Consider the following 14,644-nt stretch of genomic DNA (forward strand, 5'->3'; position numbering starts at 1 on the left):
ACAGCACCAATGTCTGAGGTACAATTTGATAAATTTACATTTTTGCTAACACTGGAACCTGGATAATAAAGTCCTCTCCCCGCAAGTTGATGTAGCTAGAATAAACAGGCTGTTACATGTATATTTTCGGACGAAATAATTCTTTAAAGAGACAACAGGTTAAACTGATATATATGAACGGTAAAATGCAGCTCCCAACTTGAAAATGGGAGGGGAAAAATAAAAAGAAATATGGGTTTTTTAAACTGATTCTTTACAATGTCTGATGTGAAACGTTTCAACGCCACGGGTATTTTACCTCCTCTCCGCAGCTCCACAAAGCTCCATCAGTTCCAAATCTTGTAGTCTAATTCAATAAGACTATCTGAGATGCAGTAAGCATCATTAACTCAGGCCCGGATTAAGTGTTTCGTAGGCCCTAGGCACCAGGGTTCCGTAGGCCCTACTCCCTAGGCACCGGCACCAAATTCACGCGTCACGTTGAGTACAAATCATGCCAGGCCAAACTGGTATCCTAGCTCCATGTTGGCACCAAGGGCGTCACTAGGTCCTCAAAAGTGGGGGTGGTACATTCGTACGTACATACGTTTTATGTTGATAAAAACTAATACGGTCGAGTGTGAAGGCTGAACGGCGTTGCGTTGGGGGCCCGCTGAAGGGCCCCGGAAAAAAAAATGGGATTCTAGACGCTCTAGCTGTGGTGCTATCTGAGGCAGTTTCTGACCACTTTAACAAGATCAAAATTCCAACATCATTTTCGTTCGGATTTGGAGGTATTGAATCAGCTATTCTGAGCTATAGAATCAAAATTTGTATGCTACAACTTTTTTTTTATTCGGGGACGGGGGGGGGGGCATTTTTCGTAGGCCCTAGGCACAGTGCCGTGCCTATTGGACAATCCGGGCCTGCATGAACTATTTAAAACATACATGCACACAGCATTCTTGAACCTTGGTGACGAAACTGTTCTACATGCTTCTTAGTTGTAAGGGTAAGCTCGGCTCTTCCTAGGCCTAAGAAAGACGTGCCAAATATTGCAATAATAAGGTAATCACAACAACACAGGACGATTCTTGCCGGAGGAGAAGCAACAACAATCTCGCGATGCCAACCGCCGATGAAATTCGATGGTCAAAAATGCGAATGCTGCGCAAAAAAAGATGGCGGCGATGACGACCAGGCTAAGGATGTAGTTACCCGTGATGTCATACAGTCCACCTGGTTATTAAAGGGAAATTAAAATAAGAAAATGTTTGTCGTGAAATGTGTGGAATGTTTTTTCCTTGTTGCTCTTGTTGAACGAACATATGTTTTGCCCAAAGTAATATAAATCACAACAACCACAACCACAACAACCATAACCACAACAACCACAACCACAACAACCATAACCACAACCACAACCACCACCACTACCACAACCACCACAACATTAACCACTACAACAATAACAGCAGCAACAACGACGACGAAAAAGACGACGGCGATAACGACATGATGCTTAATCATGCATGATCAAGCATGAAGCTATAAAAACGGACTGTGTTTGTTCGAATTTTAATGTACAGACGGTCTTATTTACATAAAATGGCCCCGCCCCATTGCTACGAAATGACCAAGACGTTATGGAGAGCAAGTAAAAACCAATATTATGCAAGGGCGCTCAACACCAATGCAGCTATCGCTCTTGATCACTGACGAGGCTTAGGCCAAGAGTAAGACTAGGGGACCGACTGATCAAACGATCAATCCTTGGATCCTGATTGGTCTATCAATGGCAGCAACAGTTGGGTATAATCCCACGTTTGAGGGGAAGTATTGCGAACGTACTGGTCCCTCGGTGTTGGTGCGTATACTTTTCACGATGGAGGAATTCAGGTGCAATACACATCCGGATCAGTAATTTCGCACTGCTGCAGGCTCTCAAACCATGTTGTTATGAAGTTATCGACTGGCAAATAATCGACTAAACGTACGTACCTGACAATGGGGCACCGATAAGTGACCCGATGCCGTAAGGAAACAGTGCTAGAATCGCCACACCATTGGAACTATAGGTTTTGAAGAAAATATCAGCAACAACTGCATTCGAGTGTCCGTATATCAAAGATCTCAGGAATCCGGAAACTGAAAATAGCATACATTTGGGAAATAAGGTGACTTGTAAGGAATAAAATAGAGGTAACAGAATTCGAATGCACATGTGATATTTTTACTTCTGAGAAACACAGTTATGGTGTGCATTTTCTTTCAAGTCATAAATCTGCCAATTAGCCTAAACGAGCGTTTAACTTACATATTGACAGCGCCATCATTTGTTGGAAGGTCTGTACCACCGTCATGACGCCCAACGCAATGGTTCCTAAAAACACCGAGGCCACCAGGAAGTAGAGCCGTTGACACGGCAGATGATCCCCGACCACGGTGAAGAGAACTTTCCCCCCAATTTCTCCAATGGCGAAAAACATGATGACTACTGCTATGCGGTCACTGCTAAGACCGTGGCCATCCATGAAACTGGCCTGCAACAACACCCCAATCCCGGAATAAAGGAAAAATACAAAAAAACAAAAACGTTCATTTCAATCGTTTAAATCGACCCCCGGATTTGACCTCCCGACAGACTCTATATGCAATTGCAATACTCCACTGACATTGGTGTGTTGAACACGTCCGTTCTCAGAGTAGTGGATTCAACTCCTAGTACACCAATCATCCACAGAAAGTGAGGCAACGGAGTTTGGTAAAGGTAAGGGTGCTTGAAACAGCCCCAGCCATATGGTTGCAACGGCAAAGCGTCGGTCGTTGTCAGGGAAAGCAAATCCGATTACGTACTAAGACGCTTTAACAGAGCACTGAAATTCGTAAACGTTGTGTTTCTCAGAAAATATGCTCGGTATGATTGAAATGTCACATTCTAACTGAAGAAGAAATTCTTAACTTCATGTCAGTGAAAAAAATCGCCGTCATCGATGCCGAAACGTCTATACTGGTTACTGTCAAAGATGACCTTCAAGTCTGGAAGAAATCGTTCGAAAACTTCCCCAAGTTTCACAAGTTGTTGAACGCTTTTATCATCTAAGTATATTTCGAATTTCAGCTTAATCTGTTGTTGTGGACGCTAGTTTTACAAGTGGAACCATCTCCATGGAAAATTTCGAAGAGGATCAAAGCAATCATTTTTCGACCCAACCCATTTGTATTGTTCAGCAAAGCGCCGTAGGCGCCACGGCTGATTTCGGCCAATAATGACGGGCATATTGGCATATTCATAAGCGTCACTCGGCGTGACATGGCGTGGGTCTCGGTATCGACCAATGGAAGCCGCCAAAAAGGGTGATATTTGTTAATTAACAACTCGTGAAGAGGGCTTTTATGCAATTGTTTACTGCACGCCGTAATGGATATGAACGTCATTAATATTCGTGACGTTTGAAAAGATTGATAGATATTGTGCACGTCTGTGTTACAATTTTCAAAATTGCACGTAGCGAGGCATATTTTTCCAATTTCAACGAAAAGTAATGAAAATATTACAACGACTTTTAGCACATACTTGGATCATTATAGGGGAAATAAATCCTGAAAGTTGCATGAAGATACGGTCTTCCAAACTGGAGAAATTAATTTTCAAAGATTTCACCCGCCAACGTAAACATGTCTGTGTACATGTAGTTATATTCAAAATAAAGTGTTAAGTAACCTTTAGAAATCGCCCTTCGCAACCATATGGCTGCTTTATGTCGTTCTTTGATGAACCAGGCGGTGTGCTTAAGTGGGAACCCGACTAAAAATCTATTCATATCAACCGCACATCATTTTATTCATTCAACCCAAAAATATTAGTAATGTTAGTCATTTCGACAATGCAAACCCCCCTCCCTCGCCCCGATGTTATGGTACTTACAAAATTGATGGTGAAAAATGTCCAACCCACCATGGCCAAACAAGCTCCTATAGTCCATGCCCATGGGTCAATATGCGTTATCATGTGGTACACCTCCCAGTCAACGAAGCAGCTACTACTGCCTTTAACTTCGCAGCTTGGCGTGTGGATCCTGTCTTCGTGGGTTTCACAGCGTTCCTCTTCATCTCCTAGATCCTCTCCCACCAACGTTCTTTCTGTAGGGTGGTCCGGATCCAAGGTTTCAACTGTCTCTAGGGTGATTTGTTTCCTTTCGTCTACCCCGGGTTTTCCCTCATCACCCCCCTCATTGTTACCCTCGTCCTCCGTCGGTGGGTCAGTCAGAAAGAAGCTCGCCATGATACCTAACGCCAATGTCCCCACAGAGATGTATCTCAGAGCCCGTCGCCATCCGAACTGAGTGATGCAAGTACTTAACAAGAAACTGTAGGCCAACATGCCTACAAGACACAAACGAGATCAGTATTCACCAACATTTTCCCCATAATATCGTGATCACTTGCAAGTGTACAAACCATCGCTTACCTGCAAACAATTGACGTTAGCTCGAATATAACTCCCGTCAGGTATGCTCGCAATTTTTTCGGGTCAGATTGCCAAAGTTCCCAAGACTGGATTGATTTGATTGATGGCGCCCTCTATATACCGTCGCGGCGGCTTGACCACGCTTGCAAATCAAAGGGGCCGGACGCGATATTTTTTCCGTACGCATGGGCGTATTTCGAAGTACATTGAGTTGCAAGTCAGGTTCTCGGACTTTATTTTCCCTTGAAAAAAAATCCTCCAAACTACATATTGGTAAAAAAAAAATGTTCCAAATGACTAACAAACCTTTTTAAGATAAAAAAAGAAGTAAAGAAGAAGCATAAAAAAGCATCCAATGGGAATCTCAGAGCCCGTCGCCATCCGAACTGAGTGATGCAAGTACTTAACAAGAAACTGAGGGCCAACATGCCTACAAGACACAAACGAGATCAGTAATCAGTATTCACCAACATTTTCCCCATAATATCGTGATCACTTGCAAGTGTACAAACATATCGCTTACCTGCAAACAATTGACGTTAGCTCGAATATAGCTCCCGTCAGGTATGCTCGCAATTTTTTTCGGGTCAGATTGCCAAAGTTCCCAAGACGTGCATAATGTTTATAGACACATATACAAATAAAATACATTACAAATACAATACTGTGGCGGGGATCTCCCCGGGCCAAACCTAAGTTCGTTGGGACCAAGTCTGACACCTACTAGACTGTAGCTGATCTTCCCGAACCCAAGCTTTCTCAAGACGAGAGACCACTCAGAGCGACCTCAAGCCTTAGGGAGCAGGTCCGTTTTGGAGGAAATATTCCGCCGATTATGATGATTGTGATTACCCTCCGTTAATTGCACAATAAGCCAACAACAAATACACTTGGACAATAGGATTGTCGGCACAACAAATAGCATCGTAATGTATTATACAATAATCAAGAAATATGCAGTAGTGATTGAGTCTTAATTGTTAATTACCAGGGTCACTTAATTACACTTGGGAGTTACCTGACAGCTCGCCTAAGCAGCAACACGCACAGCTTGAACAATGTGCCCAATGTAAACATTGACTAGAGGAGTAAGGCAAAGTTGCCCGTTATCACTCTTTCTCTATATTTTAGCAGTTGAACCGTTGGCAGAAGCTACTCAGAGGAACAATGACATTAATGGTATTCATGTTGATGGTGACGATCTAAAAATTTCTCAATTTGCGGATGACACTACTATTTTTTGATGGGTCTGAAAACGGACAACATTAAACGCACTGTTTTATTTACTAATTTTGATCAAGGAGGTTTGAATATGATCAATTATGAGCAGCACATCTATGCTTTAGAAGCTGCTTGAGTTAAGAGACTCCTTAGGGGTAGCGGGGTAGCATTTATTAAGGGAATAAATGTGTGCTCCGGAGGTTTTTATCACTCGTTTAATACCGCTTAGAGTCTGGGTGCTGATAATTACCCGAGCCGGAGGAGTCCACATTTTATTGTGACACTGGAAAAGTGTTTAAGACCAGCTAGCCATGTCTTTATCATCCGTTTAAGACCGGCCACGTGACGGGCTCTCTACCAATAGGAATAGCTAAACTGTCTGAGGTATTTATGAATAAAGATTAATAAATGCCTTGGAGAGTTGATGGTTTCTGATTGGTCGAGATTCGATCACGTGGCCGGGCATTAACGGTGATAATGGACCGGCTTCAAAGATCAAGCGAATAAATGGCCCCTGAACCAGCATTGATCAAGCCCCGTTCAGCCCCATGCAAGCCAATGATTGGTCAAAATATAGTAACAGTCCTGCGGTAGCTTGTAACAATAGAGCAATGCACATGCGCTCAACCCCCATCGCGTGAGACTGACGCGCGCGTACGCAACACAGTTGCTAGGGATGCGTGCGTGCGCGCGCGTAAGGAAGTTTTGAAACGACATCGTACAGCAGTGCAGTATATACTGAGGATGTTTACGACGAAAGCGTAGATCAGTACGATTTATTTTCTTTGAACACTTCACCCACCGACATATTTACCTTTCCTAAACCAAGCATCTTTGTAATTCCGGACACAAGGAATGTGTAAACGAGATTTCAGCTTCCTCCATCAGGTAAAGATATGAAAACATTGTTGTAATTTGTTTCGCTACGGCAGCAGTTTCTGCTGAGTTTACGTCGTTATAGCTGTTAAGCTAAAATATGGCCCATGAACATGTACACAAAAAAGTCTGGAAATATCGCCGAAAGAAAGTCACAAAATTGGAGCATTTTAACTGTTTATTTCGTTAAAAAGGTATTTATTAATGGGAATAACAGTGTGAAAATCCGGTCTTCACTGCGTGATAATGACCGGGTGTGGGGGTGACCGCTGTTAATGGACCTCGACTTCGTCTCGGTCCATTAACAGCGGTCACCCCCACAACCGGTCATTACCTCGACTTCTTCTCGGTCCATTAACAGCGGTCACCCCCACACCCGGTCATTATCACGCAGTGAAGACCGGCTCCTCACACTGTTATTCCCTTATTCTACATCAGGGTGTGGTCGTCCCTTCAAAAGAAAGCCATAGCTTCCATTCCACCAACTCTTCATGCAGAACTTGGTATTCAGCCTTAGTAGCTCCATCTAGCCAATCTTTTAAATCAACTGTCCATAATTTGTTCCTTTAACATGCCCTATGCTCATAATCTATGAACTTTAGCTGTGGTTTTTCTACTAGCTTTATGTTCTCTTGAGGAGGGCCAAAATAAAAAAAAATTAAAAAAAAAGATCAGGAAAATACAGGTACTTTTGAAAGTGTCGTCAATTCGGAGGCCTCAGTTTATTTGAATGTAATTTTTCATCTAAATTTGTTAAATCGCTCCATCTGAACTCCTCCACGTTAAACGACATTTTGTTAGCTTGGAGCTTAGTAACTTACAAAGAGTCCAGTTACCTCAGAAGAGTGTTTAATCCGAGTCTATGGACATTTTTTTTTATTACCACACAAGGTCAGCCTCTTTTTTTTTTTTATAGACAATGATTTGAAGCGGGTATTCTTACAATTAATCACATGTTACTCCGACTGGTACTTTTCTTTCATACAAAGACCTCTGCTTTAAAAATAAATTAAAAACGTTCATTCGGTATTTTGGGTAGTTAAAAGCTATTCCTTGGTCTGGAAAGCTGAATAAAAATAATAAGGATTTTCAACCCTCAGTTAATATTGAAGTTAATCCGCTCCTAAAGAAGAAGCATTTTGTTAAACATGTGTATAACAAGTTAATGGACAAGGCTCGGTATAAACCAGTGAAAGTTATTGCTACATGGAGAGATTCTTAAATTATTAACTAAGAGGACTGGAATTGTATCTCTCTGTCTTACAAAATACAAATGTACTATAGATATCGAAACTAGAATTTTCCAGTTCATGTTTCTTCACAGGTTAAAAGTGAATAATGTGTTTTTGCACAAAATTAGGCTTGTTGATAGCCCGAGCTGTACGTTTTGTGAGACAGAGAAGGAACATGTTTCTCACTTATTTTTCAATTGCGTCTTTGTTCTACCAGTTTGGGGCCAGGTATACAGGAGTGGCTGTCCTCTAAACTGAAGGTCAATATAGTTTTCTCTGAATTTTCAATTATGTTTGGGTACAACATACGTATATCTATAAAATGCAAATATGATGAAAAACCTCCTGTTTGTAGTGCCTTCAAAAATTTGGTCATGTTAACAGAGAGAATTGGATGCAATATTGCTCAAAGGAGAGACAAACTTGACATTCATAATCTTAAGTGGCACCATTTTAGTGAAAAAAACCAACAACATAAATTTGCTTATATCCTTACTGTATTTAAAATGATGTGACCATTTAATGTCCATTCTTTGTTTATCCTCTTACTATTTTGTAATAAATTTTACTTTGTTTCTTTTTTACTGATTGACTAAATAAAAAATTAAAAAAATGAAAAAATGTGATTTAAACAAAGAATACACATGCACAGAAAATGAAGAAGCCATTGTGGTTAAACAAAAAATGAAAAAATGAAATCGTTTGTCATGTCCATACTTATTGTCTATGCCGTCATATAGGAGAAGTGACGTCATCGCCACCGCCTTAAATAAATCTTTATTCTATCTATGAATAGATTGCTAACAAGAACTCAGAGGAGGAGGAGAAGGAGCTGGGGAGCCCACCAGTGTGAGGCGTATCATCTTCCGTTGAGGGTCAAGTTGTGGATCCACAATTGATCCACAACTTGATCCTCAACGGGGGATGATTTACGCCACACATAACTACTGGCCCCAACTTAAAGCTTCATCAATAATATAGGCCAATAACCCCCAAACATTTACAAAAGTTCACCTGAACAACTGGACTACCAGCGATACTTACATTAAGGTTAATACTGCAGACCTTTCGTTTAGTTCCAATGAGCATTGATTTGGTTTTGCTGGCGTTTATTGTAGGTTTGTTCCTGCTACACCAATCGTATATTCGTGCTAGGGCTGTATTCAGATTGTTCTCTATCTCATCAACACTGGTAGAACTACACGTTAATGTGGAGTCGTCAGCATACATGAACAAATTACACTCTTTAGGGATACAAAGCGGCAGGTCACTTGTATAAATAATAAATAACAGTGGACCTAGAATTGATCCCTGTGGTACGCCAGTGTGAAGTGGCAAGGCATTGGATATGTTGCCCTCAATATTCACAGACTGACTGCGTTCACTAAGATATGACTTCAACCACTTGATTACAGAGGTTGACATATTCATCTTTTCAAGTTTATTTAGGAGAGTTGCATGATTATAAACAGAATCGAATGCTTTACTTAGATCTATAAAAAACAGTGCCTGTTATTTCCCCACGCTCCATGAGCCTGAAAACATGTGTTCGTAAAATCATGTAAGGTGGTTTCAGTTGAGTGTGAGGGCCTAAACCCTGTAGCCCGTGGGACGACGCCTTTTTTCGCTCGCCACGCGGTCTGGTTTGCCGAATTTTATAAAACTTCACAGACATGTAGATTATGGTGTACCATATCGAAAAAAACTTTGTTCCCCGATCCACAGTTTGTTTGGGAATGAGAAAATCTGGGATAAAAACGCAGAAAATTCTACCTGAGAAAAAAACATAAGAAACAGCGCCCCCTATTGACACAGTCAGAAACCTTTTCTCACGCAATGGCTGTCCGACTCCGAGTTCGGGCGGTCTGTTCTCAACTTGACGCGAGTATTTATTATTGTTCTCGCGCTCGACGGCGAGAACACGACCCACGAGCACGTACTGCACTCGGAGCAGGATCTCACACCATGCCCCTATAGCTATCCGTCGTTGTTTGCAATAATGATATACCCGTGTCAAGAACAAGACCCGCCCATACTCGGCCAATGAGTGCTTGCTAGATGACACTTCTTTCATATTATATTCTAGATTTTTGTTATTTCTCATCGGGATACCAAAATATTTTTGTTACAGTTTTGTCCAACATGAAATGATCACGCTTTAAATTTAAGATCGAATGTTTACATTGTTATGTATTAGCTGAACATCGATTGGTATATGGTTAAACCACAGATCAGAATAATTTTGTGCACTCTTATCTCTGCAGGGTAACATGTTTTCAAAAATAATATAAGTGTGTGGCATTTGCTGGAGCAGCTGAACTTCTAAAACATCTTTAAGAAATGATATTACTGAAATTTTAAAAAGTAATACAAATTTGATGCAGCCTCAAAAAGGAGGCGGGTGGGCCGTTGGGTTATTTGTGGTTTCACGGAATGGACAGAGCAACAACAAAATATCGAATCGGTTCTTAAAACAATATTCACAATAATAATATCGGTAAAACGGTTTCAGCTTAAACAAATATGCAGTGGTAATGCTGCCACTCACAGCTTCCGAATAGGGGAATATACATTAATTTTCTCGTTTTAGAAAAGTTTGCAAACAAAAAAGTGGGTCCTTCAATTTGATGAGACTTTTGATATGTTATACAATAACTATCTATCCCGCCGGTACATGTGCTCATAATCTCGTTTGGTTAGTTCAAAATAAACAAGTTTAATGCTCATTCAGTACAGATTGAAGAAACCTATGTAATCTGAATACCATTCTGCTTGTTTCCTTAACGGACTGTGCAGGTTTAAATCCCCCCCCCCCAACAAAACGAATAAATAAATAAATAAATGGATTAAATTACATTAAATAGGTTTTCCCGGCTAATTTAAAACCTTTATTTACCGTCTCTAATATTCATATTCGCCCATCACCGTCGATTTAGTGCTCTTCCAACGTTTAATTTCGTCTTTTGTGTGACAATATAAAACTCAGTTTAAGCAATTACAACAAGTACACGTTTTCGTACCGGAGTATCGATTTCGTCTACTATGCCAAATCTTTTCAGTCAAGAAATTTAATTCGTCCAATTGATTTATAATCAACGAATTCGATTTTTGAATGCTGCCATTCGGCAACAGCTTAGACGAATGTGATCTGTAATGATCTTCTAAGGGAACTTGAAAGAAGTATTATCTGGCAAGCACTCATTGCACGCGAAAATGTTTCTGACTGTGCCAAAAGAGGGCGCTGTTTCTTATGTTGTTTCTTATGCAGAATTTTCGGCGTTTTCATCCCAGATTTTCTCATTCCCAAACAAACTGTGGATCGGGGAACAATGTTTTTTCGATATGGTACATCATAATCTACATGTCTGGAAAGTTTTATAAAATTCGGCAGACCAGATCGCGTATCTCGAAAACTAAAGCGTTTTCCGCCACTCGTCCCACGGACTAGTACTGACTGACAGCGTATGGATTCCTTTGGGGAACTAACCCACCGGGCCGGTTTTTATGTGCAACCATGAGAAAACACGGCGAAAAATCATTAAAAACGGGCCCTGTTTCACATCTGTCGCCACCACTTCATTTTTCGACAGAGTATAGGCCTACCTTAGTTCATACTACAGTATGAATGGTATGACCCTAACAATATACTCTTTCAGAAAATGAAAGAAAAACTGAATAAAACACTGATTTTCAAAAAAAAACCACCCGCCAAGGGTAAGGCTTTACCTGTTGATGTTCCCGTTACAGAAATGCCATTTGCTCGACTGAAATTGTCCTTGGGGAACCACTCCAAAACCAACCCCGTGACCGCGTGGGTCACGAAGTTAACGCCAACTCCACCCATGACACCGAAGGTAAACACGGCGTAGCCTAGCGCAGGAACGATGGAGGTTAGAAGATATCCAACGCATATGATGACGTGTCCGAGGATGACCAATTTAACAGCTTTCATCCTCATCATCAGAAGGGCGGTCAGAGGGCTCATCAAGTTGGCAAGACTCGATGCAAGAGAGCCTGGCCATCCTGAAGAACAAATAAATAATGGTGATGTGACAGGTTATTCCAATAGTCAAATACGGCAGCAATATAAGACGTAGGGCTACACTCGAACCATTATATAGGATGCGCGTTGCTATTAACGGGGTTACGCATCCGAGTCGGCAGCATCCCTATATGGGCGTTCATGATGCAAAATGACTAAATTGGTTGCAAAGACGTGAACAACCCCAACGATAACCTTGGTAAAGGCGTTCGTCGTTTATATTCGTCCGTACGCGGTAATCAATCGGCGGCATATCGTTGCAGCGCGAACAGCGACCTCAAGCGGTCACTATTTTATGCAAATCATTTGGATCCGACCGAACGCCTTGGTTCAATCGGTTACATCTCTACTGTCCGACTCGTACATCTCAACGGGGCCTGACGTCCTATTGGACCGACGTCACATTGGCCGATGATTTTATACTGCGTATAGTTCCACTGCAGGTTCAGGTTGACTAATCCTAACCTAACCCAATCTATGCTCTAACCCTAACCCTAACTCCAACCCTTACCCTGGGATGTTAGTGGAGTATGGGACGTCGGACCAATATGGGACGTCGGACCAATATGGGACGTCGGGCAAACTTTGTGTCTGACCTACTTGACAACAAAGGTGCTTTTTTGAGCTTGGAACGCTTTATGTTAAAATTCAGTATTAGGACTAACTTTCTAGAGTATGGTGGAGTTGTCGAGGCCGTCAACAATTCTTTTCTTAAAGGGGTTAAGTCAAATATTTGCTTTCCTTTTATCCCATTTAATTTTGAGGTACTTTTGTCAGATAAAAAAGGTTCTACCCGTATTTATCATATTTTTACTTCAGTGAAAAAGGTTGCGAGTAAGTTCATTGACAAATGGGAAACAAAATTGAGTATCAATTTCCCTGCCACTAAATGGTCGGTTTTCTGCAGTATGCCCTTTACGATTACTTGTGATACAAAATTACGATGGTTTCAATACAGATTGGTCCATAGAATCCTGGGCGTCAATTCTTATTTGGTAAAGATTGGTAAAGGGGAGAACGACTTGTGTTCCTTCTGTCGTGTAGAAAAGGAAACTCTGATTCACTTATTTTGCACTTGTGAGATTTCTTTATCGTTCTGGACTCAAATTAGTGATTGGATTAAGGAGACTTTGAATATTAATGTGTTTGTAGATTACGAGATGATTTTATTTGACATACTTAACAAATACTGGAGCGCCCTTAATTTATGTCTTCTCCTATGCCGTTACCACATTTACAAAATGAAGATGAATGGTAGTAAACCGTCTCTTTTAGTATTTAAGAATGAGCTAAAACGATACTATGTATTGGAAAAATATATATTTACTACAAATGGTGATCTTGCTAAATTTAATGCGAAATGGGATCCATTCTCTCTTTTATGTAATGATTAATATATTATTTGTTTATACTTATTGTAAAACGCAAGAGAAACGTTTCTTCTGAATAAATAAGTTTCCCCTGAGGGAAAAAAAAATCTCTGACAATCTGAGGGCTTGACTAAGTGGGTGAGTGGTGTAATTAAGTTGACTTAACTGCCAGTCTTAACTGCGAGCCTTATGTAAAAACTTGTTGGCATACCTATAATTAATATATCATGGTTACGAAATGGCCAGAGAAAACCCTGTGTAATGCTGTGCAGTATTGAGTGCTTTGTATTTTTCTACTTTAAGTATAATTGCTTTCAGATGTAAAATAAGACGTAAGGTTAATAGAGTATCAGCATTATTTCTACCGCCTTCTACTGCAGAAAAACATGGGAGAACTTTTGTTTTTAAAAGTAAATTGTAAGTCTTGATTATTTATACCTGAAAGAATTCACATGTAAGGACCTGATGAAATTCGTTTTAGAATTGGCTAAACTGAAAAATAATGTTGTCAATTTCCACAAAGTCAATTCTTGAAAACCGAACACCGTGTTGTAAAAGTTAAAAAAGGATTCGAATATTATACTTAAAAAAAATTGCTGGTCAAACTTAAACTGTCGAGCCAAAAATGTATTGGCCAAACAATAGCAAACAATAAGTTCACGCCTTTTTCATAAAGTTGTGCGTGTCTACCTTTGTATGCATGCATTTATCAACACATTTCTATTTAAGGGAAACCTGTTTGTACCTTTTTGTAGTTACATGTTATCAGATTCTAGTCTTTCATTAGTATATTTGCAAGTATAGACGTCTTTATAGATGCATTATATTGCAATGCGCGTTTACTAGAGGATATAGCCTAGATGGAACAATAGTTTTGGCTGTAAACTGTATGGAAGATGTTCATTGTGGCATAAGATTAAGATGCATTTTCGGAGCGCCATCTCGTCCTCTATAAGGCACGATATGCTTTCCAAAAAAAAACTACAGCAATTTTCCGAAATCACACACATCACATCATTTGGCCGTGGCATGTGGGGCTTGATGTTTGATTCCTATAAACAATAGAGAATCAAAGATGATAGTGTCATTTACATCTATAAACCCTAAACTTGTGAATAGTTAAAAAAAAATAAAAAAAAATAAAAAAAAATATGGGACGTCGGACCAATATGGGACGTCGGACCAAAATGGGACGTCGGACCAAAATGGGACGTCGGACCAAAATGGGACGTCGGAATAATGGGACGTAGGACCGTGGGACGTTGGACTACAGAGACGCTTTCCTCTGTCTGTAAACATTGAACCACGGCGCTCCAAACACGGTGTTGAATTAAAGGAGGACCCTTCAACGGCAAAATCGTTATGACAGTTTAAATACTGTACTTTTATTTCTCCATGACCCCGACCCGATTATCTGACTAACAGATGGCATAATATCTTGGCCATATTGAAG

The 14,644-nt window shown here is 40.5% G+C and overlaps 1 protein-coding gene across 2 annotated transcripts; it reads right to left on the reverse strand.

Annotated features, from left to right (window-relative positions):
* Positions 1–853: 853 nt before the first annotated feature.
* On the reverse strand, positions 854–11,797 carry LOC119728287 (monocarboxylate transporter 13-like). 2 transcript variants are annotated; one of them, XM_038200472.1, is made up of 5 exons: positions 11,506–11,797; positions 3,938–4,365; positions 2,297–2,522; positions 1,981–2,127; positions 854–1,218 (listed from the first exon to the last, which is right to left on the reverse strand). In XM_038200472.1, exons 1-5 carry the CDS (start codon positions 11,762–11,764, stop codon positions 1,052–1,054), a joined length of 1,227 nt encoding a protein of 408 aa, XP_038056400.1. In that variant the 5' UTR covers positions 11,765–11,797; the 3' UTR covers positions 854–1,051. The 2 variants fall into 2 exon arrangements, with proteins under 2 accessions (XP_038056400.1, XP_038056399.1); XM_038200471.1 differs by having other exon boundaries at positions 3,908–4,365.
* Positions 11,798–14,644: the final 2,847 nt, after the last annotated feature.

The sequence above is a fragment of the Patiria miniata genome, unplaced genomic scaffold (genome assembly GCF_015706575.1).
Source record: "Patiria miniata isolate m_02_andy unplaced genomic scaffold, ASM1570657v1 HiC_scaffold_20, whole genome shotgun sequence".
In the NCBI taxonomy this organism is placed as follows: domain Eukaryota; kingdom Metazoa; phylum Echinodermata; class Asteroidea; order Valvatida; family Asterinidae; genus Patiria; species Patiria miniata.

What these genes read in the sequence shown, in the direction of transcription:
- LOC119728287 (XM_038200471.1), bottom strand. Translation starts at nt 11,764, where the DNA reads ATGAGCCCTCTGACCGCCCTTCTGATGATGAGGATGAAAGCTGTTAAA. An exon ending in CATTTTTCACCATCAATTTT is followed by an intron (nt 2,523 to 3,907) that starts GTAAGTACCATA and finishes GTGTTGTTGCAG; the next exon opens with GCCAGTTTCATGGATGGCCA. An exon ending in AATGATGGCGCTGTCAATAT is followed by an intron (nt 2,128 to 2,296) that starts GTAAGTTAAACG and finishes TGCTATTTTCAG; the next exon opens with TTTCCGGATTCCTGAGATCT.